Source organism: Equus przewalskii, chromosome 3 (assembly GCF_037783145.1).
Source record: "Equus przewalskii isolate Varuska chromosome 3, EquPr2, whole genome shotgun sequence".
NCBI classification, from domain to species: domain Eukaryota; kingdom Metazoa; phylum Chordata; class Mammalia; order Perissodactyla; family Equidae; genus Equus; species Equus przewalskii.
Genome location: NC_091833.1, coordinates 87,211,709 through 87,239,107, shown reverse-complemented (window position 1 = coordinate 87,239,107; position 27,399 = coordinate 87,211,709). Strand labels below are relative to the sequence as shown.

General features: G+C 34.1%; 1 protein-coding gene across 10 annotated transcripts in view; it reads left to right on the top strand.

The window, feature by feature from the left end:
• N4BP2 (NEDD4 binding protein 2) overlaps positions 1–18,570 on the top strand; it is an 86,823-nt gene extending 68,253 nt beyond the window's left edge. For 6 of the 10 annotated variants that reach the window (XR_011538797.1, XR_011538795.1, XM_070615101.1 and 3 more), the window contains 5 exons: positions 122–260; positions 5,820–6,008; positions 7,232–7,400; positions 13,739–13,862; positions 15,123–18,570. Coding sequence is in view for 7 of the 10 variants with exons in the window: in XM_070615101.1 (XP_070471202.1) it covers positions 122–260; positions 5,820–6,008; positions 7,232–7,400; positions 13,739–13,862; positions 15,123–15,168 (667 nt within the window). In the remaining 3 variants the exon portion in view is untranslated. The remainder of the gene's footprint in view (positions 1–121; positions 261–5,819; positions 6,009–7,231; positions 7,401–13,738; positions 13,863–15,122) is intronic. The other 4 variants (XM_070615102.1, XM_070615100.1, XM_070615105.1 and 1 more) reach the window with 2 other exon arrangements.
• Positions 18,571–27,399: the final 8,829 nt, after the last annotated feature.

The following is a 27,399-nucleotide window of genomic DNA, read 5'->3' as shown; positions in this document are numbered from 1 at the left end:
TTAAAAGTGAGCCAGTTTTTCATATTCTTCTAAAATGTTTGAAGGATTGCTTATGTTAATGTTTCCACATAACTTTTACTTTCGTTTACTGACATTATATTTGTACTTAAACTCTCTACAGCTATTCATTAGAACACACAGTGCAATTTCTAAACTGTGTTCTTGAAGGAGACCCTGTAAAAACAGTTGTAGCACAAGAGTTCGTTCACCAAAATGAGAATGTCCCTTCTCATACTGCACAGAAGTCTAAGGAGAAAAAGGTATAGAGTTACTCATTTTTTATTATAATGGAAAATAATTATATTGAAAATATAGTTGGTTCATTGAGATAATTTAATGATTATTTCTTACCATTTTGACTAGATCGGAAATTTAACCAATTTGGTTTAGAATATCTTTACTCAAAATAATGAATTTATAGATGATTGTTTTTTTCTTCAATGTCATTGTGCATGACAAACACTTGAATTTCTGTGAATTTTTCTGTGTAGACTCTAGACAGTAGAGTATGAGGTTTAATTGAATAGCAGTAGGGTGGTAATATGATGTGTTTTATGGTGTAAATATGTGGACGGAATTGCTTAACCATTTGAGAAACTGCCAAACTTTTTTCCAAAATGGCTGCACCACTTTATGTTCTCACCAGCAGTGTATGAGGGTTACAATTTCTTCACATCCTCTCTAATACTTGTTATTATCTGTCTTTTTTATTATAGCCATCCTAGTGGGTGTGAAGTTGTTTTAAGGGTACCTGGGATTTGTTTTAATCAGGCATGGTAAGACACACAGACATGGAGATGTCATAAAGGAAGAAGTTCATTATATGCACAGATCCCTAGAAACAGGCATGGCCCACTACGCAGGGCCACATGAGGAAGCCCCAGGATCAGTCAGGAGGCAGAGAGAGTAGGGGAAAACGTGGGCAAGAGCCTTTATTGTGGTTTCTGTGGGAAGAAATGGATGAGACAGGGTAAGCAGGCATAGAATTGGATGGTTTGAATAATTTCAGCAAGCTCTGGGGCATAGGGACTCTTCTTACTTTTCTTCTACCTGGCCTGGGTGATTAAGGGTATGTGGATGGTGGCCTGGAGTGTGAGAACCCCATAAAGGAAGTAGTTGGGCGTATAGGCTCTAGATTGGTTGGTTTGCTTATCTAAGGTGCTCTAGCAGGCAAGTTGTTTGCTGTCTCTAGGAATTAGCTAACCCTGGGGTGGTGGGGGCTGTCTCTCTAGGGGTTAGCAAGGCCCCAGATGTCAGAGCATCAGAATACAGGAAATAAAAGACATGATTAATACACAAGTGCTGTCTCATGGCTTTGATTTGCATTTCCCCGATGGCTGGTGTTGTTGAGCATCTTTTCATGTGCTTATTGGCCATTTATATCTTCTTTGAAGAAATGTTATTTATATCCTTTGCCCATTAAATTTTTCTTTTTTACTCTTGAGTTGTACAAGTTCTTTCTATATTCTAGATACAAGTCCCTTATCAGATATATAATTTGCAGAATTTTCTCCCATTCTGAGGGTTATCTTTTCACTTTTTTGATGGTGTCCTTTGAAGCACAAAAGTTTTTAACTTAGATGATGTGCAATTTATCTTTTTTCTTTGTTGCTTATGCTTTTGGTGTCATATCTAAGAAACCATTGCCTAATCCAAGGTCATAGATTTACACCTGTTTTCCTTTAAAAGTTTTATAGTTGTAGTGCTTATGTTTAGATCTTTAATCCATTCTGAGTTAATTTTTGTGTATGGTGTGCAATAGGGGTCCAAGTTCATTCTTTTCCATGTGAATATCAGTTGTTACAGCACCACTCGTAAGGACAATTCTTTCCCTGTTGAATTTTCTTAGCAACCTTGTTGAAACTGAATTGACTTGGGTTTATTGCTAGACTCTCAGTTCTATTTCATTGTTTTATATGTCTGTCATTATGCCAGTACTAAACTCTGTTGATTACTGTAGCTTTGTAGTAAGTTTTGAAGTCAAAAAGTGTGAGTTTCCAACTATGTTCTTCTTTTTTCAAGATTGTTTTGGCTATTCCGGGGCCCCTGGTATTTCCATGTGAATTTTAGGATCAGCTTGTTAATTTCTGCAAACAAGCCATCTGGAGTTGTCACAGGGATTGTGTTGAGTCTGTAGATCAATTAGAGGAGTATTGCTGTCTTAACACTATTGTGAAGATGGGGTATCTTTTGATTTATTTAGGACTTCTTAATTTCTTTCAACAGTGTGTTGTAGTTTTGAATATAAGTTTTGCATGTCTTTTGTTAAATTTATTTCTAATTTTTTTTGATACTATTGTAAATGGAATTGTTTTCTTAATTTTATTTTTAGATTGCACATTGCAAATACATAGAAATATAATTGATTTTGTATAGTAATCTTGTATTAGCTTTACACATTATTTTTAAACAGAACTTTATCATCCTGCTATTCTTACTTATTAATAAGATCACTCAGGAATAGCTTGTCTGCTCCCTTTTTTCTTTGAATATTTCACCATCAATTAGTTGATTGATATATAGGACTTAGGTGTTTATGTGATCTGTTAGTGCTATACATGGGGCAGGAACCAAGTGATACCACTGATGCCTGTGTTCAACATGGATAGATAGGTATGGTATTATAAGATATAGAGAGAGTACAAGATGATGATGAGTCCTTTAAGGTCAAACTGGGAATGAAGATTATTCTTTCTCTCTCTTGATAATAGAGGAAGGCATGGTGGGTCATTACGATGATAGAGGAGGTCATGGGGAAAGGGGCTTGCTCAAAGTGGGAGATGATTGGAAGCTGTCATCAGAAAAGGAGATTTTGTGAGTTATGTAAACATTGGCCAAAATGTAAACTTTAAGTTACTCTGGAAATTTTTCTTAGCCTTTCTCACAAAATGTAGGCAGGTGTCACAACACTGATAAACATCTTCTAAGATGTGTGAGCAGAATAGTCTGTCTCTGATATTCCAGGACCCTAAGGGACCACAGATACTAAAGGGGAGTATCATGGTACCAGGAACATTTTGGTTTATCTGTTTTCAAGAAACTGACATTTCAAACTGTTTTATTAATACTTTTCTTCTTTAGGCTTTAATAAAATTTGTAAGATTGTTAACATCGGAAATGGTTTTGGTATTATATAGTACATCATGCTTTCAAGAGAATAAGTGGTACTAATTAGGTGAATTACTAGGAAGCAAATATTTCACTTGGCTCCTGTTAATGAAGTTATAGTAAACCACATTACTGTGAAATGGATATAAAAATAAATCTTAGTTTTATTTTAAAAGAGAGTAGCTCTTTGAAAAAGCATTTCTCATTATATACTGTTTTTTTCTTTTTTAAAAATAAGAAGTGAAGGATCTCTTCCCAGAGAAACATCTATCATCTGTGTTTTTTAGTAGGAACACCAACAGAGACTCTAATGTTAAGAAATTTATGTTTAGGTTTATGAATTTATCTTTATGGTGTTAGGCACTGTGGACTTTTCAGAGGTCATAGAAAGCTTTTTTATTATCCCTTCCCCCGAAAGTCTTTGATTTTGTCAGTGATGCAAACCATACACTCGTAGAATAATATAAACATTAATATGAAACAAGCTTGTGATTAAGTGCTGCCTACAGTGACAGAAGGTTGTAGGTTCTATGAATATTCATATGTGAGAGAGCGCCTTGTGTTCTTTCATAAAATAAGCTGGATATTTGTTGCAAAGATAAATTGACTGTATAGTCTCAGTTTTACAGATAATTGGCTCTGGTAATGAGTTAGGAGTATGGTGATGCCTTTATTTTATTCTTTTCTTCAACTCTTTCAAGCCTCTAAAGTTCTAGGTGCTAAGTAAGTACAATGTAATGAGTGGAGAAATTACACAACCAACTAATACTATATTTTAAATCAGGTTTTCCCAGTGTTTCTTGTCTTCTGAACTCCATTCATGGGCAGGAAATTTGAAAAAAAATTTTTTTATCAGTCAGCAATACATATATAATATGTCGACAAAAATAATCCATATCCAATCTATAAATGAAAATTTGGCTGAGTTTATTCTGAGCTTAAATCTGAGGATTATAACCCGGGAGAGTCTTTCCACAAAGGAACAGAGCACTCCCAAGAGGTGGGGGGGTATACAGGGTCGTTATATACCCTCAAAGAGGATGTTTCACATATGATTGGAATGTCCCTTTTACAATAGTCGTGAGACTGTCGGCACAGTGATTGATGGAAATAGCAGGTAGGTCTGTCTCGGTGAACACAGCAGGGTGGCAGTCTGTTGTCTCCAGCTGGGTGGTCACAGGTGAGCTGGGAGGTGAGTGCAGCAATCAGTTCCTAGCCTAAGGAAAAATGCTAATGTCGGGGGGGAAGTTGCATCTTTATCTCAAGGGCCTTTGTTCTGGCCATAGGAAATGTCTAAGCAGATATGCAATGCGTGCTCAATAGGCAGTCAGGCCCTTTTGGAGGAAAAAAAGGAAGTCAGGCCGAATTAGGTTTATACCAAATGGCTTCCTCATATACTCCAATATATCCTATTGCTTGCCATTTTTATTTGTCAAATATATACATATAATTTTTAGTATATATTAAATTATATTATATAAAAGTTCAAATCAGTATTTTATTAAAGGTATTATAGAGTACATTATAGTTATACTCCTTGGTAATATTTCCAACTTAATGGCAATTTTCAGGTTTTATAAATTTAACAAGCAACCTATACTATTTAATGTACTTTCAATTAATTATATCAAAAAAGCATGATTTGTTAAAAAAATTGAAGTTTATATTTTTGGGGAGTTTTGGGATTGAATGTTTATAAAATGTTCATTAAATTACTTGGTATGGCTCCTAATGCCTGAAATTCTTTTAAACTTTTAAGAAAATCAACTTAAATCATAGTAGCTATTTTTCCCCCCTAAAGACATGCTAAGAAACATACCAGATTGCTGTTTGCAAGCAGTTTTCTGCAAATAACACTTTGGAGAATAGGATAAATGGAAAGCCATATTGGATATAGAAGTCATTATATTTTGCTGTTTTTTAATATAGACTTTATATTCTAGAGACATCTGGATGTACTAAGAATTTTGTTCAGAAAAATGCAATTTTCCTATTTGGTGGAGAGCAGTGAGGCAAATTTACATAATAATTATTTTCATTACCTTATGTTTTGAATTAGAGTCATTTTTGCTTTGAGATTTAAGTATCCATTTTGGGTAACAATTACTTGATAGATGACTTTTCACAAATCTTATTGAAATTATGTAATAGTCAACACTACCATAGTGGATAGTTTGTAGTCAACTGATTGAAAACTGGTCCATAAATGTACTTATGATTTTTATTAACTACAGGCATGATCACTCCACATGCCCTTCTGTTTTAAAGAGAATATTATTCAATTATTTTATTGATTGGTTTTTTAAAAATATAAACTGAAATATGCCATTACTGCTTTCAATGACTGGACCCTTTGAATGGATTTTCAAACTAAAATTTGGAAAATTTTGCATGAGGTAAATGTTTTATTCTTTGAAAATCTTATATTCTCTGTTTTGGCTTGATTTTGTGACCTAATTATACTTTGGCAGCTTTAGAGAACTTTCAACATTTCCTAAGGTTAGAGTGGTTAAAGAAGGGGTACCCGTATGGCATGAAAAGGTTAATGATAGTTGCTGAGTGCATGACTTACTACGTAGACACTAGGAGAATCTGTTTTCTGAGAAGAAAGATGAAAAATAGTACTGCCCCATTTTCATATACATTTTCTGAGGATAAAGCCTGTATTTCCTACTTTCTTCATATTTTACTTATTTTGTAACTTCTTATAGACAAAGAAAATGAAAGAGACTGAAGATGTACCAAGTGAACCATCTTTCCAGGATTTTGAGTACCCAGAGTATGACGACTACAGGGCGGAGGCTTTCCTGCACCAGCAGAAGAGGATGGAGTGCTACAGCAAGGCAAAAGAAGCCTATCGGATGGGGAAGAAAAACGTTGCCACTTTTTATGCCCAGCAGGTAAAGTAGAAAACCGATTATTATTATTTCTTTGTCACTCACATTGTCCGAACAGTCTTAAAGCAGATAAAACTCATATTGTGACAAGATTAAGTTATTCTGGGAAATGTAAGTTATATAAGTGACATAAATAAGGTATCCTAATAGATAAGAAATGTATGGTTCTGAGAATTTCATCTCCTTTGAAATGCCCCATTTCCGTGGTTGCTTTTGCCTTTATGGCATGCATGAACTGCAGTTTACTCTGACAGTCCATGTTTTCTCTTAAGTTAGATTCCATCATTCAGTACTATTTCTAAACAGATACAGGTTTTCTGGAGGAAAAACAGCATGATGTTAATATTGGCCATCTTATGGTGGGATTACAGGGGACTTGTACTTTCCATCAGGTTTTAATTTTTAGTAATGTATCACTTTTATAGTGAGAAACAGAAAATTACGTTAATATCTTTCAGGAAAGTAAAATTTCTACCTGGGCTCATTTGGCATGGTATTACAAGAAACCTGCCTGATTTACTTTTTGTGGTTCCATGTGGCTTACTTTCTCATGAGAGAGCAGAGAAAGGTATCAAACTGTTCTAATGCTGTGAGCCCTAACAGCATACCTTGAGGGATGGCTTCAGGGGTAACTATAAGGTGTTGAAAGGGATGAGACCCAGGATTATCAAAGGATAAACCAGTGGATTTTTTTCTTGAGATGGGTGGTGTTTAAGTTTCCCTCTTCTTGATTTTTGCTTCAGAAAATATATAGGAATGATGATTCACTTGTTTAAGAACTGTATTATTAATCCACCAAAATTCACCTTAATTTCAGCATATTCTTGCATATTAGCCCATTCCATTATTTAAAGTTTTAGATTTATTTATTTTCTTTTTTGAGGAAGATTAGCCCTGAGCTAACATATGGTGCCAATCCTCGTCTTTTTTGCTGAGGAAGACTGGCCCTGAACTAACATCTGTGCCCATCTTCCTTTACTTTATACGTGGGATGCCTGCCACGGCATGGCTGTGCCAAGTGGTGCGTAGGTCCACACCCTGGATCCAGGCCAGCGAATCCTGGGCTGCTGAAGCAGAACATGCGAATTTAACCACTGTGCCTTCAGGCTGGCCCTTACTGTTCCCTCTTTTGTTCTGTCTTTTATTTGGGGCACTGTTTGTTTCCTCATTGCCTACCAAGTAGCAAATATCAAAAGTGTTTACTGGTGATGTGTTCATAATTAAAGGGTAGTCTCCATGAACAGAAGATGAAAGAAGCCAATCACCTTGCTGCTGTGGAGATCTTTGAGAAGGTCAATGCCTCCTTGCTGCCACAGAATGTTTTAGATCTCCATGGGCTGCATGTGGATGAAGCTATAGAACATTTGATGACAGTTTTACAGCAGAAAACTGAAGGTAGGACTGTGATAATGACAAATTTTCAATAGAAAATATGTCTTTGCTTATGTTGATATAACTTGTAAACTCAGGAAATTCTGAATGTGCAGGCTGAGGATATCTGTGCCACATTTATAGATGTTTGTATTAGGCTCATTCTTCAAGGGATCCCTTGGGAAAGAATTCTCATTAGCATGACCATTAGCATTTAAAAAAAATTTTCCTGTTTCAGTCATTTGTATTCCTTTGTTGTATTTACTAAAGGGAGGGCATGGTGTAATCTGAGAATCATCTTACTTATAAATGGGACCTTTCAGAAATTATACATCTTTGTTCAGTAGACATTTATCAAAGCTAACAGATGGGGCCGGCCCTGTGGCTGAGTTATTAAGTTCGCACACTCCACTTCGGGAGCCCAGGGTTTCGCCAGTTCAGATCCTAGGCATGGACATGGCACTGCTCATCAGGCCATGCTGAGGCGGCGTCCCACGTATCACAACTAGAAGGACCCATAACCAGAATACACAACTATGTACTGGGGGCTTTGGGGAGAAGAAGGAAAAATAAAAATAATAATAAAAAAAAGAACATTAAGAAAAACCCTAACAGATATTTATTAGATATCAATTGTTCAATAGATGTTTAATAAAATACAGAAGTAAATAAGGTGATAGGATTTTTACAGACTTATCACAAAAGGCAGGATTTCTGAGTGTTTACAGTATGGTGATGTTCCCGTCTCCCTTTCTGCTTATATTTTCTTTGCAGATCAATAGGAAGGGCCACTGCCTGCTTCTTGTCTAAGTTCTGCCTCTTCCCAGGGCTTTGGATGAGGATCTTTCTCATGCTTCTATTCAGTATCTTGTACTTCACATACATTAAAGTATCTTGTTGGTTTACCATCTTGTTTCCTTTTCATCATCAGATAGTAACACTTAGAAAAATTCATTCTGTTTTAGTTACCCTAGACTCTTAATACTAGAAGTCATCTCCTTTCACCACTACTAGAGTATTTTTGAATTTTCAACTTGGCTTTCTCTTCCATTTTATTGCGGAGATGTAGAGTACATGCCTGAGCTATACCTTGCAGCTCCATAGCTCCACGCTCTCATTGATAGCTATACTGTTCTGATTAATTGATTTATATACATTTTAGAAAGCTTTATACTATACTTTATATAGGTTTATCAATTCAACACATCATCACTTGTAATTAATTATTTGATTAAGTATGATTGATATAAAAGGTTGAAAATTCATGTATCATGAAAAGCATGTTGAAAAGGTTACAGAGGGATATACTAATCACTCATGAATCCAAGTAACAAGTGATAATAGCATTTGTCCATATGTGCCTCATATCTTTTTTTTTTTTACTCTTCTCTTTGTATTCTTCCCAATCCTTTTCTCTTTCTTCCCTCCTTTTCTAGTGGAAATCAACATGCTTCAGTTTGGTCTACAGTCTTCCTGGTCAATTTTTAAAATACCTTTACTATATGTATGTTCGTCCACTATAAGTCTATAGTACTCCTTTTGTGAATTTTAAAAAATGAATGTACATGGTATCACACTATATCATCAGCCAAGTCACTTATTTTATTTTCACCCAATACAGTTTTCAAGATCTACTTATCTTGGTGGATCTGGTCTTTTATTGTAACTGCTGTATAGTATTCTGTGAATGCATCGTAATGTATCCATTCCTCTGTCGACAGATATTTAGTTGTAATATTACACTGAGCTTTATTTTGTATATCAACATGTGTATTCTTATCACTTTTTTCTGACGTTTTATATTGAAAAATCAAAAACCTACAGAGAAACTGAAAGAATTGTATGAATAAATACCCGTATATCCTTTACCTAGATAGTTGTTAACATCTGGCCACATTTGCTTAATCTCTCTGAAATTTGCTGAACCATTTGAAAATAAGTAGTTAGATATTGTGGTGCTTTACCTCTAAATACCTCAGCATATGTATCTCTTAGGAGCAAATTTATTCTCCTACATGATCACAATAACATTATCACTTTTAAGACATGTATTAAACATTGTTACAATAATATTATCTAAAATGCAGGCCATATTCAAATTTCTCCAGTTGTATGGATAATGTCTTGTATAGCTGTGCCTTTTTGTCCCCCTCAGTCCAGGATCAGTCAGACATCACATTTGCAGTTGATTGCCCCATGTCTGTAGTCTCTTGTAATAGAGAATAGTTCTTCTCCCTGTTTTTTGTCTTCTCTGTCGACATTTTTGAAGACTCCAAGCCAGTTGTTTGCTAGTGTGTTGTGCAGTTTTAATTTGTCTGATTGTTTCCTTATGATTAGATTCAGTTTAAAATTTTCTTGGTAAAAATACAACATAGGGAATGTTAAGTTGCCCTTGGTGACTATATCAAGAGACTTACATGGTCAGATTGCCCCAATATTGGTGATGTTAAGTTTGATTTCTTAGCTAAGGTAGGACTTTATCAGATTTCTCTATGTAAATGTACCTTTTTGTAATTAATTAGTAAATTTTGGTGATTGATACTTTGTGACTGTGTGAATAACTGTTCTACAATATTTTGCCTGATGATTTTAGCATCCATTGATGATCCTTAGCTGAATCAATTATTATATTGGTGGTTGCATATTGATGTTTTATAATTTGTATTCATTCTATGTTTATTAGCAGACATTCTTCAATAAAGTAGGGGATTCCCCTCCCCCGGTAGTTTTTTAAATAGAATTTTGGAAATGTAGGAGAAAATCTAGAAAACAATAAGAATAGAGATTAGAAAAGAGAAAATTTAAGAGCAGTTTAAATACATTATTTAATCTGAAGAAAGGAAAAACTCTTATATAGAAGTATTATAAGAGAACGTTCTGTCTATAGAGGATGAGTTAATCATTTATGCAATAAAATTTGATTATCTTCTGTATTCTAGATTCAAGGATAAAGCAGTGAAAAAGACACATAATCTCTGTCTTTATGGAGTTTGCTAATGGAGTGTGCTGTCTAGTAGAGTAGATGAGAGTGAACAAATAGTTAACATAAATAATTTCCGTTGTGGTAAGAAAGTACAGGTTGCCATGGTGCATGTAGCGTAACTTCCAAAATCTCTACATAATCTGTTCCTTGGCCTGCCTCTCCATTCTCATCTTGTGTTGTGCTCCTCTTCCTTATCTGTATGTTTAGCTACACTGTCATTTCTTGACCTCCACACTAAGTTGGGCTACCCATTAATAGCCTCTCATAGTCTCCCTATGTATCACAGTCTTTATAAAAAGCTTATTGTGTAATTGATTATTAATTGGCCAAGAATTGAGTCAGTGATGATTATTAAATCATCTTTGTATATAGTGCCTTTCATTCAACACCCAAAAAAGTTGAATAAATGACTGAATAAAGGGTAGGTATTCCTCTGGTTTTATAGATGAGGAAACTGATGATTTAAAAAGTTTAATAAAATGGAAAATAATAAATGTTGGTAAGGATGTAGAGACTTGGTATTGCTGGTGGGAATGTTAAATGGTGCAACCACTGTGGAAAAAGTTGGCATTCCTTTAAAGTTAAACATAGAGTTACCATATGACCCAGCAGTTCTGCTCCTAGGTATGTACACAAGAGAATTGAAAACATGCTTTCTTCACATGAAAACTTGTACATGAATGTTCATAATAGCTAAAAAGTGGAAACCCAAATGTCCAATCAACTGAAGAATGAACAAACAAAATGTGGTATATCCATACAATGAAATATTATTCAACCATGAAATAGAATGAAGTACTGATGCCACAACATGGGTGAACCTTGTAAACATTATGCTATGTGAAAGAAGCCAGATACAAAGGCGACATGTTGTATGATTTCCGTTTATATGAAATGTCCAGAATTAGCAAATTCATAGAAACAGAAAGCACATTGCTGGTTGCTGGGCCTGGAAAAGGAGGGAATGAAGAATGACTGCTAAGAGGTGCAGAATCTCTTTTTGAGATGATGGAATGTCCTGGAATTAGATAGTGATGATGGTTGCACAACAGTGTAGAATACTAAAAACCACTGAATTATACATTTTAAAATCGTGAATTTTATGTTATGTGAATTTTATCTCAATAAAAAAAATTACAAGAAAAAAAAGAGTTAAATAACTTGTGTAATGTGATCCTTGGTCAGACCCAAGACACAAATTCTTTCTAGAAGCCAAGGCCCATGTTGTGTATGCTGCCATCTGTAGTTACTGGAAGTCACCAGCAGATGGTAGTATTGTTGAATGCAGATGTCTCCAGGGGAAAATCTGTAGCTGTGCCTTGTGTTGCTTTTAGTTATAAGATGAAAGGATTGTCAAAATTGGGGATGAATTAAAAAAATATATCTGAACCTATGTGCCTTGTGATTAAAATATACGCCACCACCACCAATGAAGTCTTTTTGCTCCCAAATAAACCAGAAGCAGATCAATCCTTTAGATCTGACTATTACTTTATAGTAATTTACAGGGAATAGAAGAAAATGTTAAATGGCACCATGGGGATACAATCAGCAAAATACACACTGTGAAAATCTAGGATAAATGATCCAATTTTTTCAACAAATTGTAAAGAAAAACACAAGGGGAGGAAGAACCTTTAGATTAAAAGTATTTAAGAAATGTGTCAGCCAAATGCAACATGTGGGCTTATTTTTAACTCCAATTCAAATAATTTTTTTTGTAAAAAACATTTTTTTGAGACTATTGGGGGCAATTTTTAGTTATTTTAAGATGCTGATGGTATTAAGGGACTATTTTTAATTTTGTAAGAATGATGGTGACATTGTGGTTATATATATTTTTAAAGGAGTCCATATCTTTTTGAAATACTGAAATATTATGGTTGAAATGATAAAAACATCTGGGATATGCTTAAAAATGAGTTAAACAGTTTTTTAAAAGGTGATAAATGGTAGGAACAGCCTGAAATTTGGGAACCTAAACATATACATTCATTCAACAAACATCCTTTGAACACCTACTTTATCTGAGTCGCACAGAGGACATTTCATAGCAATAAATGAACTATGGAAAGGTGAAGTGGTCTAAAGGATTGACCTACCTGACAAGGGGAGCAGTAGAGAAAGAGCAATGAGAATGAATTATGGTTAGTTAAGAGATTTAAGTTTTTTTAAAGTAAACTTGTTTGTAATATCTCATATGTAAAGTACAATGCGTAAATTACAGTTGTTTAGCTTAAAAACTTTTTACAAAGTGAATACCCTTGTGTAGCCAGCACTTAGGGAGAGTTGAATTTTAAATGACGTATTGCTTAAAGGAATGGATATGGTTTAGAGTAGAAATGGAGATCTTAAGCAAAGAAGGAATTAGAAATGCAAGAGCAACATGTCCTCTTAAAATTCCAGGTTAAATATTGCCCTGGAGATGTGAGACTTGAAAAGCCATCTGTTTGTAGATCTGCTGGAGTCTTAGGGCAACTTAATGAGCAGAACATGGAATGTTTATATTATGTGTATATATATTTTATGCTAAAGATCAAAACTTGTGCTATTTATAACTGAGGAACAAGTATTTATTAAATTCATTACATCAGCTCATTATTAACAGTTTTTTTGTTATTCTATTACAGCTATTATTGAGTTTCAGGATTTATTTATGTACTTGATTTTCAGAAAATCATATCCAAAGCAGGTGCTTTTAAGAGGCTCAGATTCGTTTGATGTTTAAGCATCATCTATGTAGAAGAGTTTCTTAAGTTAACAATTGATTATCTTAATAGTAGGACTGCAGTCTGTGCTATAATTAGTAGATTTGCTAATAGCTATTCCTGGGAGGGATATTCTAGAAAGCACTTGCTTTATATCCCATTTTACTGATGAGGAAACAGGCACAGATAGGCTAAGTAACTTGTCCATGGTCATCTCACAGTCATTGAGTGGCAGAACTGCTAATCAGAACCAGCTGGCCAGCTTCAGAGTATTTCATTAATAGGGTTGTTGTGAAGATTCTTAGTTAATAAATACAAGTCACTTAAAGCAATACCTGATTCCATGCGTATAATAATTGCTTGGTATTATTAAATATTATTATATCATTATCATTATTTCAGAGAGAACTTCTGGTAGCACACACAAATATCCCTCTCTACAGGGGAAGAAACCCCTCTTAAGTCCTTAGGTGGGTGAATTGCTATGAGACTTCCATACCTACAGTGTAGATGAAACATACATTTTAAAACATTAATTTTGGGGCTTTTTGAGGAAATAAATCTCTAATCCCCATGAAAATAATTTTGTATGTGTTTGAGTGGTTGAAGTTTGTTTTCTATTGAGAATGTAGATAAATAAATTTTAACTGTTCCAATTCCTGCTGTAACAGAATTTGAGCAGAGCGGTGGTAAGCCCTATCTCTCTGTGATTACGGGCAGAGGGAGTCACAGCCAGGGAGGAGTTGCTCGCATCAAACCAGCTGTCATTAAATACCTCACAAGCCACAGCTTCAGGTGGGTATAGATTTCGGTTATGATAATGGCAATTGCCCTGTATAGAGAGTAAACACTAATGGTATGCTCAGAGCAATTTGTTAGAATAGTTAACTAAATTTAGCTATCTGATTTTAGCCACAAATTTATACTTAAATTGTGATAGAATGTTCCCTGCAGGATTTGCGACATTCAGTAATCCAGAAATGAAGAAAAATGTGTTTGTTGTTGAAGTAATCATCTGATAAAAACTATTTCTATCATAAATTTAAAATTATAAAAGAAAGTAAATATATTTGTGTTTCTTTGATAATGTATTATCTAAGAGAATTAGATTATACATATCATACTGTAAGGTTGCTGTTTAATTATTTCTTTGAAAGAAAATATGTACTTGTAGATTTTGGAAAGAATTGGGAGTTTCTCCTGAAATATGCTTGTAATTTGAATGTGTTTAAACTTTAGTGGAAATGCTCCAGTCAGTATGAATTTATACCTCTTCATAAGTTAAATGCCATTAATGATCTTAGCTGGCAAACATGAAATGTCCTTTTTCATTAAGTGATTATAATTCAATAACAGAAAATGAAAAGTCCAAGCATAAAGATCTGTTGATGGAAAGATTCCCTGAGGATGTATATCATTAAGTACCCTCCTCCGTGACCTTCTAGGTTTAATTAGTATGGCATATTTTTTCATGCCATGTAACGTGTTGTTTGACTACATTATAGAAAATGGTAGCATTAATTCTGAGCATGCAAACAGATGACGTTTCAGAGTAGTTTTACAAAAAGAGTAATAGACCAGAATACTATCATGTTGGGATTAATGATTTATTTTAGAGACTACTGTTTCTTTAAATTTTACACTGAGGGAGTTGACAGCGTTTCATAGCCTGATGAAGGAGACACCTCTTTTATTAGAGATTTCTTCTTGGTGCTGACTTAATGCACAGAAATAATGTAATGCAGACATCATCTTCTCCTTTATACATCAGGCTCTTCTTCGTGAGGGCCAAATTCAGGCTTCAGAGTTTTGAAAAATCTTAAATTATTATAACTACTAAGGAGTAACCCTCACCCTTAGGATTTTATTTATTTAGACAATAGATTAAAAGACACCTAAGTATAGATAATGGTCCTGGATGGTGGCTTAGTAAAGGAGAGTACTTTGATAGTAAATATTATATTTAACATAGGCATTTGGAATTGATTACAAGATACGTTCCTTAACCAGTTTGAAATCTCTCTCTTTAAAATAACTCTTTTCTCATTTCTGCAGGTTCTCTGAAATTAAACCAGGGTGCTTGAAAGTCATGCTAAAGTAAAATAAACGTCCTTGACTTAGAAGTGTGAAGGTTTGTAGGTTGAAATTAGTTTTATTTGCAGTAAATTAGTTTTACTGTAAACGTGTTTTATTAGAAATAATGTCCAGTTATAAAACAGAAAAACATTATGATGATGTTTTTTACAATTCAAGAGAAGTTTAATTTTTTACTGAATCAAATGCCAAATATGTTGTCTGTTAAAAATATTAAAGAGAATTTTTATTGATTACAAATGTCGAAGAAACATATCGGCTGCAGTTTTAAAGTTTGAAGTGCTCTGATTCTTTCTCAGAGAGAAAATGTTACTTTTGTATTAATTGTTGTTTGACGTTGAATAAAGTCCTAAAGGCTTCTCTGAGAGGCATTCAAAGTGCTTTGAGACTTGGTTCCTGCCCTCCAAAGGCTTATGTTAAAAGAGGAAAAAGCAGTGGTATCATTCCTTAGAAATAGTGGTAACAAAAGCAAGGATATCTAGCAAAATGCTTGAATGTGTTTTGATTTCAGAAGTAAAAATATAAAATTATTTCATTTTGCTGTATCCCACAGGAAGGAAGACATGCTGTTGCACTTTCTTCTGCTTTTTATACGATCTTGATCTCTTACTTCTTGTTCCTTTCTTCTGTGTGTGTGCATTTTCCGGGAGGAAAGTTGAGGTCTGAGATTATGTTGCAGTTTTGTACTTCCATAGGCAGAAAAGTTTTCAGAGAAGAAGAAGTTGTTAGTTATCTACCAAGTGTTGCTGTCTCATAGAACTGCTTATAGAATGGTCTGTGTAAGTGGTATTTAAGACAGTACTAAAGAGTTATGTTTTATATTTGAGGTATGTAATCTCTAAACTGCAGTAGGTCAAAATCCTATTAACTGAAAACAAAGATAGAAAACATTTTTGATATAATCATAAAAGAAATCCTTAAAATTTAAAGGTTTTTTACCTTTATTTTTAAAAACAGCCAACTTTCTAAAAGGAAACTCATTAACTTCTGTTTTTTGGTGAGCTAAAAAGTCCTGTTAGTATGTTAATTGTTATTTCCTTTATACAGGTTTAATGTGGTAAAGTGTAATTTTCCAATATGGGACAATGGTTTAAATAAATTTGACTTTGGATGTGGAGAATATTTTCAACGTATATGATTTTAGCAAACAACTTTGTTGCTTTTTGATACAAAAAATCATTTGGATCAGGAATTATAGGATTGAGCTGAAAGAATGCTAAATTATAGCATCATTTCCCCAAAAGAACATTTTAATGAAAATAAAACTCAAAAACATGTTTTTTATACATCATGAAAGCATGCTCTTAAAAAAAGAGCCATATCACTGAATTTTATTTCCACAGAAATAAAAATATGTTTGTTACTTAGAAATGGTTAGTGACTGGCATTGAAGTATTATTCACATTCTTATGTTTGTAGTAGTTTGTTAAAAAAAGAAAAAATGCCAACAGTTTAACATACATTTTTTTTGTAATGTCTAGAAGAGTTGTGTGCATTAAAAATAAAGCAGTTCCTTTCAATAACTTATTATAAACTACAGTTGTTAGTTAATGAAATAAAATATTTCTGTGTATAAATTAATCTGATTCAAGAAATGTGAATAACAATACTAAAACCTGGACTTATTTGAATGTATGCAGCTGCATACTCATTTTTCTGTTTTTTGTATTTCCTCACCCAGTTTAAAAAATCACCGTTTTTGAGCACTTCTGCTAGACTTATTTCAATATTAATGTAATTATGATTAATGGGGGAGCAGTCAAAAAGAACAAGAGGTGAGGTATTTTGTGAGCAGAAGCAAAATGAAAGAAGCTATGTTTTCCAAGCTGTATCAACTTTAATTTTATGCCTTCTTTTTGGTAAATCTCGTAGTATTTCTTCTTAATCGTTATTCATAAATATATAGGCAAATTTTGAGCATCGTATGTGTTTTTTATGAAGTTGTTTAATCCTAACCTGCCTTCTACTCCACTGTCTAGCATAGTTTAAGCAACATATAATTATGAGAGAGAATTTTATAATCTCTTCCTTCTTGTTTTACCCATTTCTAAGTCCTAAATACCAAAGGTAAAGATAGTGTGGAGATTATCAAAGTTTTCATATATTGGTGTATTTGTGCTAATACGTGAGTCATTAGAAAGGCTCTTTGCTAGCATCTGAATATTTTAAAAGTACAACACTTGTGTAGTTTGGAAGGTTTTAGTGACAGTTATATCCTTTCAGTAGTGTCTTACCAGTGGGAAAAAGAGAACTAATGTGGACACTCACAGGGGAAGTGGGGTTGCCCGGAGGGGACTCTTAACAGTACTTTTAATCCATCCACTTCCTTACTTTGAGATGAGAAGTGGAAGCATGCTGTCTTACATTTATTGGCTGTCAATATATCTCTATATTATTTTCAAGTTGAGAGTTTTTCAATGTATTAGTATTTCCATACTGTTTGCAATTCTGTGGCCTTTACCTATAGGATATGTTACTTATTAGAAATCCTGACATCCTTTGAAGTGTCTTGTGTATTACAACACATTTTGAGAAGCTAAACAGTTCTGTTGGATTGTTTCCAGGCCTTTATTTTCATCTTTTTCTTTTTGAACTCAAGTATTTTGTATGCTTAAAAAAAAGGACATGTATAATAACAAGATTCGTTATTTCTGAGCTGGAAATTGGAAACTTCGAAACTCAGGAAATTGCTCTGACAATGTTTAACTGCTCTCAATGTAAGAAAATGACAAATGTGTATAAAAAAGACACGAAAATAACGTGTGCTGTTTTTTCCAAGTGCTTTTTCTAAGTGCTTTTCCATTGTGCAATGAGGTGAAATTTGATAATCTTTCTGTGTAATAGTTAAAATATTGCTTATTCTTATTTACATGATAAAGAAAACAGATTTAAATGTTTGTGTGGCCAAACAAAAAGTGTCATTTAAAAGGTAAAGTTTATGTAGAATGTATGTTAATGGTGCTTATTTTTAAAATGTAATTCAAGTTTACAGTGTTACTTAATGCCTCTTCACAGAATTTAATAGAGAAACAAGGCTAGAATACATCTACATCCTGAAGAGCCTTTTATAACTTCACATTGTATGTTGACAAATTTTGTTACTTTCCTTAAAGTTGAGTAATTGACTTTCATGGTCCAAATGATGAACCTGTTATTAACAAATGGTTGAATTGACCGTGAGACTTCGCATTAAAATACAATATTGCAGCTATCAGTTGGAGAATATATTATAAAATTTTCAGACAGTGTATCAGAAAAGAATTGTTTTTATTTGTACTATAAATAAAATGTAATTTTGCTGTTAACGCTGTACTTTTTTATTGAAAATGTTTTATAGCTTTGCTTTTTAAATTTCTTATGAAACCATTTGCAAATTACATGCTTAATTTAATAAAATACTTTAGCCACAGTCCAATGTGAGGAAATCCTTCATTTGATGTGGTAGGGTTAGTTGTTTAAATATTAAAATATGTTTTTATGTGTTACATGGTAATTTCAAGGGAAAAGGATCATAAAAATTTCATTTCTGTGTCACATCTTTTCTTCTAGTTTAAATTATTTTGCTATAGCAAATAGCTTATAGCTATTATCAAAATTAAGAATTGTCTCTCTAAGGGACTCAAGTAGTATTTTAGTTAATATTAAAGACCTTTGAACTTTATTCAACTCCAAAGCGGAATAATTTCATTCACTTAACAAGGACTTAAAAATATTTATTTAACAAATATTTATTGAGCACTTGCTATTGAGGATGGAGTGTAAGACAGAACTTCTATCCACAGATATAAAAAATTATTCTCATCAACTATTTTGTGTATAGTGATTTATACTATGGAACACTTTCATACCCATTGTATTTTAAGTCATACAAGAATCTTATTAGATAAGTGGTGCTACCCACTTTAACAAGTAAAGACACAAAGGCTTAGAGAATTTGATTGATTTGTTACTTAGTGGCAGAGGTAAGACTTGAACCTGGATTCTCTGACTTCTAGTATAGAGCAACTTCATATGTCATAAGAGTAAGAATAATTACTTAAAAAGAGAGAATATCCTAATATTCCCATCTCAGAGAGATTTGACTTCACAATATATGTCTATGAAAATCTGCCATTTATAAATCTGCCTTCCTCCTTTATCCAAAGGAACCTGATATTATGGATTTTCCCAGTGGCAAAGATAAAAGTTTATTTCTCTCAATATAAAATTCCAGAGACAGAGTCCAGGACTTATGCATGTGTTCTTTTCCATGAAGTTTTTTGGGATTTAAGATCCTTTTTGCTCACTACTCTACCATACCTGAAGTGTGGCCCTCATTTTCCTAGACCAGGGTGGGTGGCTAGAGCTCTAATCCTGTCTACATTTTATTGGAGGAAGGACAAAGAAGAAGGGAGCAATGGGCAAGTGCCAGTGATCTTTTATAGAAGATTTTTGGAAGCTGCCTTAGGACACTTCCACTTACATCTTATTAGCCGGAACTTAATCACATGGTCACATCTAGCTGCAGGAGATTGTCTGTATTTCAGTCTGCCATATTTCAGCTAAAATCTGGGCATCCTCTTGGAGAGAAGAGAATGGATTTTAGGGAGTGAATAGCAGTCTCTGACACATGTTTTTTGATCACTGAATGCCATAATGTGAAAATTAATTTTTGATACATTCCTCCCAGAGATCTTTGTTGATGACTACTATGTGCTAGGAAGAATAAAAAGGAAATCACAGTTGCATATGTTTTAACTTAAATATTCAAATGAGTCATCAACATGGCTGATGGAATGGGCTTTCAGTTGATGACTTAACTGCTAATAAGATTGCTTTTGATCTGATAACTTGGTGGTGGCAACTAGATTAGGTGTGTAAGTTATTTCTAGTGATACTGCTTAGTTACTATATTTGCATATTGACTTTTGTGTTTTCTTAAACATTTATTAATCACATCCATGTCTGAAAGCTCAATACTTGTTGCAAGTGATTTAAAGCTAAGTAAACTTTAGGGAGATATAAATATGTGTATGTCCTAAGAACTAGAAACTGCATTTAAAGAAAGAACTGTGGAAGCACTGGAGAGGAATAATTCTTTTTGGAGGTGGTAACTTTGAGCTTTGCTTTCATGATTGAAATCTTTAAATGACTTTCTGTAGAAAAAAGATTAAACACTTCAAATTCATGGATTTGTACATATATAACCGTACAATTGTACCCTTCATAGGTTCTGAAGCACTCCTCTGGGTAATCTTGATTTATTTAAGTTTAATTTGCTAGAGATTTATTTAATTTTAATAGCTAATTAAACGTTAGCATTTTAATTTTAAAGAAGTTTCAGAATTTAAATTAATTCCTTAACCCAAGGAATGACTATATTTGGAGGTAGAGAAATAATAGAAAATGTGATCAATCAGCAGTTCTATTTGTGGTCTCATATAGGAGCAGCTGCAGGATTTGAGGTCAGGATGTAGAATGAAGTGATGGGAGCTGGCCCCATGGCCGAGTGGTTAAGTTCGAGTGCTCTGCTTCAGTGGCCCAGGGTTTCGCCTGTTCGGATCCTGGGCACGGACCTAGCACCACTCATCAGGCCATGCTGAGGTGGCATCCCACATAGCACAACCAGAAGGACCTACAACTAGAATATATAGCTATGTACTGGTGGGGCTTTGGGGAGAAGGAAAAAAAAGAAGATTGGCAACAGATGTTAGCTCAGGTGCCAATCTTAAAAAAAATAATGAGGTGATGGAGTTATCCCCTTTTTTCAGCTTTATTGAGATCTAATTGACGTTTAACATTGTGTAAGCTTAAGGTGCACAATGTGATGATTTGATATGTGTATATATTGTGAAATGTTTACTGCAAAAAGGTTGGTTAATGTATCCTTCACCTTACATAATTACCCTTTTGTTGTTCTTATGGTGAGAACATTAGAGCTCTACACTCATAACAACTTTAAAGTATACAATGGTATGTTAACTGTAGTCACCATATTGTACCTTAGATCCCCAGAACTTATTCATCTTGTAACTGAAAGTTTGTACCATTTGACCAACATTGTCCCATTTCCCCCACCCTTCAGCCCCTGGCAACCACCATTCTACTGTCTGTTTCTATGAGTTCAATGTTTTTAGATTCCACATATAAGTGAGATTGAGATCATACAGTATTTGCCTTTCTCTGTCTGATTTATTTCACTTAGTACCCTCAAGGTTCATTCATATTGTTGCAAATGGCGGGATTTCCTTCTTTTTTATGCCAGCATAATATCCCACCACATTTTCTTTATCCATTCATCTGTTATGGACACTTAGGTTGTTTTCATGCTTGGCTTTTGTGAATAATGCATCAATGAACATAGGAATACAGATGTCACTTTGAAATACTGATTTTGTTTCCTTTGAAACAAAGTTGGGTTGCTGGGTCGTATGGTAGTTCTATTTTTAATTTTTTAAGGAATCTCCATACTGTTCCATAGTAGTTGTACCAATTTACATTCCTACCAACAGTATATCAGGGTTTCCTTTTCTCCACACCTTTGCCGGCATTTGTTATTTCTTATTTTTTGATAATAGCCATCCTAACAGGTTGGAAGTGATGTCTCATTGTGATTTTGATTTGCATCTCCTTGATGATTAGAGATGTTGAGCACCTTTTCACAGACTTGTTGCCCATTCGTATGTCTTTGGAGAAATGTCTATTCAACTCCTCTGTCCAGTTTTTAATTGGATCTGTCTCCTTTCTTTGCTATTGAGTTGTATGAGTTTCTTGTATTTTGGATGTTAACCCTTTATGATTTGCAGATATTTTCTCCCATTCTGCAGGGTTTCCATTTCATTTTGTTGATGGCTTCCTTTGCTCTGCAGAAGCTTTTAGTTTGATATAGTTCTACTTGTTGATTTTTGCCTTTTTTTGCCTGTGCTTTTGGTGTCATATCTAAAAAATCTTTGCTAAGACATGTCAAGCAGCTTCCCCTCAGTTTTCCTCTAGAAGTTTTACAGTTTCAGGTCTTATGTTTAAATCCTTAGTCCATTTTGAGTCAGTTTTTGTGAGTGGTGTAAGATAGGGGTTCAGTTTCATTCTTTTGCATGTGAATATTCACTTTTCCCAATACCGTTTATTGAAGAGATTATCCTTTCCCCATTAAGTATTCTGGGCTCCCTTGTCTAATATTAGTGGGTTTATTTCTGGGCTCTAGATTCTGTTCCGTTAGTCCCTGTTTTTATGCCAATACCATACTGTTTTGATCACTGTAGCTTTGTAATATAGTTTGAAATCAGGAGGTGTGATGCCCCTAGCTTTGTTCTTTGTCAAGGTTGCTTTGGCTATTTGGGGTCTTTTGTGGTTCTCTGTGAATTTTAGGATTGTTTTTCCTATTTCTGTGAAATAATGCCATTGGAAATTTTTTTTTTTTTGAGGAAGATTAGCCATGAGCCAACATCTGCTGCCAATCTTCTTTTTGCTGAGGAAGACTGGCCCTGAGCTAACATCCATGCCCATCTTCCTCTACTTTATATGTGAGACACCTGCCACAGCGTGGCTTGCCAAGCAGTGCCATGTCCGCACCCGGGATCCGAACTGGTGAACCCTGGGGCCGCCGAAGTGGAATGTGTGAACTTAACCACTATGCCACTGGGCCGGCCCCTGCCATTGGAATTTTGATAAGAATTGCTTGAAATCTGTAGATGGCTTTGGGTAGTGTGGAAGTTTTAACAATATTAACTCTTCCAATCCATGAACATGGGATATCTTTCATTTATTTGTGTCTTCAGTTTTTTTAATCACTGTCTTGTAGGTTTTCAGTGTACATACTTTTCAAGTCATTGGTTAAATTTATTCCTAAGTATTTTATTGTTTTTGATGCTTTTGAAAATGGAATTGTTTTCTTAATTTCTTTTTCTGATAGTTCATCGCTAGTGTATAGAAATGCAACTGATTTTTGTATATTGATTTTGTATCCTGCAACTTCAGTGAATTTATTTATTCTAACGGTTTTTTGGTGGAGTCTTTAGGATTTTCTATATATAAAATCATATCATCTGTAAACAGAGACAGTTTAACTTCTTCCTTTCTGATTTGGATTTCTTTTATTCCTTTTTCTTGCCTAATTGCTCTGACTAGGACTTTCAGTACTGTGTTGAATAGGAGTGTACCCTTGTCTTGTTCTGAGTCTTAGAGGAAAAACTTTCAGCCTTTCACTGTGGAGTATTTTGCTAGCCATGGGTTTGTCATATATGGCCTTTTTTGAGCTATGTTCCTTCTATACCCATTTTGTTGAGAGTTTTTATTATGAAAGACATTGAATTTTGTCAAATGCTTTTCTGCATCTATTGAGATGGTCATATGACTTTTGTCTTTCAGTCTATTGATTTGGTTTATCACATTTATTGATTTGTGTATGTTGAAGCATCCTTACATCCCAGGGATAAATTCCACTTGATTATGGCATATGATCTTTTTACTGTCTGTTGAATTTGGTTTGCTAGTATTTTGTTGCAAATTTTTCGTCTATATTCATCAAGGATATTGGCCTTTGGTTTTCTTTTCTTGTAGTATCTTTATCTGGTTTTGGTATCAGGGTAATTCTGGCCTCATAAAATGAGTTTGGGAGTTCTCTCCTCTTCTTTTTTTTGGTCAGAGTTTGAGAATAATTGACGTTCATTCTTTAAATGTCTGGTGGAATTCACCCACAAAGCCATCTGGCCCTGGGTTTTCTTTTTGGGAGGTTTTTGATTACTGATTCAATCTCCATACTTGTTATTGGTCTGTTTAGATTTTCTGTTTCTTCATGATTCAGACTTGGTAGGTTGTGTGTTTCTAAGAATTTACCAGTTTCTTCTAGATTGTTCAATTTGTTGGTGTATAATTGTTCATAGTAGTCACTTATGATCCTTTGTATTTCTGCGGTACCAATTGTAAAGTCTTTTCTCTCATTTAGATTTTTATTTATTTGAGTCCTCTCTCTTTCTTTCTTGGTAAGTCTAGCTGAAGATTTTTCAGTTTTATTTATCTTTTCAAAAAACCAGCTCTTAGTTTAATTGACCTTTTCTATTGTTTTTCTATATTTCACTTATTTCTGCTTTGATCTTTGTTATCTGCTTCTTTCTGCTGACTTTGGGCTTAGTTTGTTCTTTTTCTAATTCCTTGAGGTGTAAAGTTGAGATCTTTCTTTTCTTTTCTTTTTTTTCTAAATGTAGGCATGCACTGTTATGCACTTCCCTCTTAGCACTGCTTTTGCTGCATCCCGTAAGTATGGTATCTTGTGTGTCCATTTTTCTTTCTTTCAAGATATTTTTTGGTTTCATCTTTGACCTATTGGTTGTTCAGGAATAATGTTTAATTTCTACATATTTGTGCATTTTCTCATTTTCCTCTTGTTGATTTCCAGTTTCGTGCCATTGTAGTTGGAAAAGATATTTGGTATAATTTCAATCTTTTTAAACTTTTTGAGACTTGTTTGAGATGTAACATATCTATTCCAGAGGTTCTTCCATGTGCACTTGAGAAGAATGTATATTCTGCTGCTCTTGTACAGTATGTTCTATATATGTCTGTTACATCTGGTTGGTCTAAACTATAGTACAAGTCCAATATTTCCTTAATTATTACTGTCTGGATGATTTATCCATTGTTGAAAGTGGAGAATTGGAGTCCCTTACTATTGTATTGTCTGTTATTCTCCTCACATCTGTTAGTATTTGCTTAATATATTTATAAGCTTTGATGTTGGATGTGTATGTATTTCAATTGTTATATTTTCTTGATGGCCACTTTATCATTATATAATGACCTTCTTTGTCTCTTGTTACAGTTTTTGACTTAAAGTTTGTTTTTTCTGATATAAGTGTAGCTACCCCTGCATTCTTTTCATTTCTATTTTCGTGGAATATCTTTTTCCATCTCTTCATTTTAAGCCTATATGTGTCCTTTATGCTGAAGTGAGTCTCATGTAGGCATCATATAGTTGGATCTTTTGTAATCTTTTCAGCCACTCTCCACCTTTTGATTAGAGAATTTAATCCACTTACACTTTAATTATTGCTTTGTAAGGACTTACTGCCATCTTGTTAATTGTTTTCTGGCTGTTTTGTGGTTCCTTTATAACTTTCTTCTTCTCTTGCTGTCTTCCTTTGTGAACTGATGATTTTCCATAAGAGTATACTTTGATTCCCTTCTCTTTATCTTGTGTATGTCTCTTACAGGTTTTTGTTTTGTGGTTACCCTGAGGCTTACTTAAAATATCTTATAGATATAAGTCTATTTTAAGCTGATAATTTAATTTTGATCACATACAAAAACTCTATTCTTTTACTCATCCCCTCGCATTTTATGTTTTTGATGTTACAATTTATGTCTTTTTATATTGTGTACCAACAAATTATTGTAGCTATAGCTATTTTTAATATTTTTGTCCTTTAACATTTGTAGTAGAGTTAAGTACTTAACACACCACCATATTAGAGTATTAGAGTATTCTGAATCTAACTATATACTTGCCTTTACCAGTGTGTTTTATATTTTCATATGTTTTCATGTTACTAATTAGCGCCTTTTGTTTCAGCTTGAATGACCCCTTTCAGCATTTCTTGTAAGGCAGGTGTAATGGGGGTTAACTCCCTCAGCTTTTGCTTTTTGGGGAAAGTCTTTATCTCAAATTCATTTCTGAAGGACTGCTTTGCTGGGTAAAGTATTCTTAGGTAGCAGTTTTTTCTTTTAGCACTTCAAATATTTCATCCTATGCTTTCCTGTTCAGCAAGGTTTCTGCTGAGAAATCTACTGATAGCCTTATGGGGATTCCCTTATATGAGAGAATTTTTTTTGTTCTTGTTGCTTTAAAAGTTTTCTCTGTCTTTGATTTTGGGCCATTTTATTATATGGTTTAGAGAAGATTGTTTTGGATTGACATTATGGGGTGACTTGTTAGCCTCATGAAGTTGGATGTCCAAATCTTTCCCCAGGTTTGGGAAGTTCTCAGTCATTATTTCTTTAAATAAACTTCCTGCCCCTTTCCCTCTCTTCTCCTTCTGGGACTTCAGTGATGCATAGATTTTCTGTTAATGGTGTCCCTTAAGTCCCATAAGCTTGCTTCATTTCTTTTCATTCTTTTTTCTTTTTTGCTTCTCTGACTAAATAACTTCAAATGCTCTGTCTTTGAGCTCACTGATTCTTTCTTCTGTTTGGTTCAGTCTTCTGTTGAAGCTCTCTATTGAATTCTTCAGTTCAGTCATTGTATTCTTTCAGCTTCAAAATTTGTTTGGTTCTTTTTTTATGTTTTCTGTCTCTTTACAGTTTTGTTCTTGTATTATTTTCCTGATTTTGTTATGTGTTCTCTTATAGCTCCCTGAGCATCTTTAGAAGAATTATTTTGAATTTTTGTTGGGCAATTCATGTATCTCCATTTCTTTGGGTCAGTTACTGGAAATTTACTGTGTTCCTTTAGTGCTGTCGTGTTTCTCTGATTCTTTGTGATCCCTGTAGCCTTGCATAGGTGTTTGCACATTTGAAGAAGCAGTTTCTCTTCCAGACTTTATGGGCTGACTTTGGTAAGGAAAGACCTTCACCTGTGGGTGGGGGCACACTGGAGCATGCTATATCACTTATTTACAAGACAGCACAAAACAGTATACTGAATATGGTTTCCTTCTCTGGATTGAAAGCCATCAGATGAAAATATCCTTTTAAACGGGAGCTATGAAAACACACATAGATAACCTTTATTTGATTGCAACATTAACTTTTCAGTACGTAGATTGTGTTTTAGTATACCAGTGGTATAATAAATGAGGTTCTATTAAAAATGAGGTTCCAGAATATTGTCCTATGAAATTTTGAGAAATCTGGAGTGCCCTCTAAGGAAAACAAAAACCATTAATAGCATCACTATAACCACTGGATTTGGGACAAATCATACTTGCAGCATGCTGAACAGGAGAGGAAGATGGGAAATTTATTTGGGAAGGATCAGTCTGCACTGTTCAAGACTTAGGAAAGAAAGTCAGTATCATAGACTAGCTCAATCAGTGGTCATGGGAGGAAGTACTCAGTCAAAGCGTGTTTCTGGTGTTGCTACATCAGCCTGACCTATTTAATATAAGATATAGCTATCTCATATTTGTGTATATGTTTCTTAATTAGATATTCACAGTGACCCTTCCACCAGGAGCATGGGGGAGACTAAAAATTCCAGATGAAAATATTTAAAACATTCTAATAGCATTGCATATTTCATAAGATAGTAAGGGCTTCAGCCAAAAAT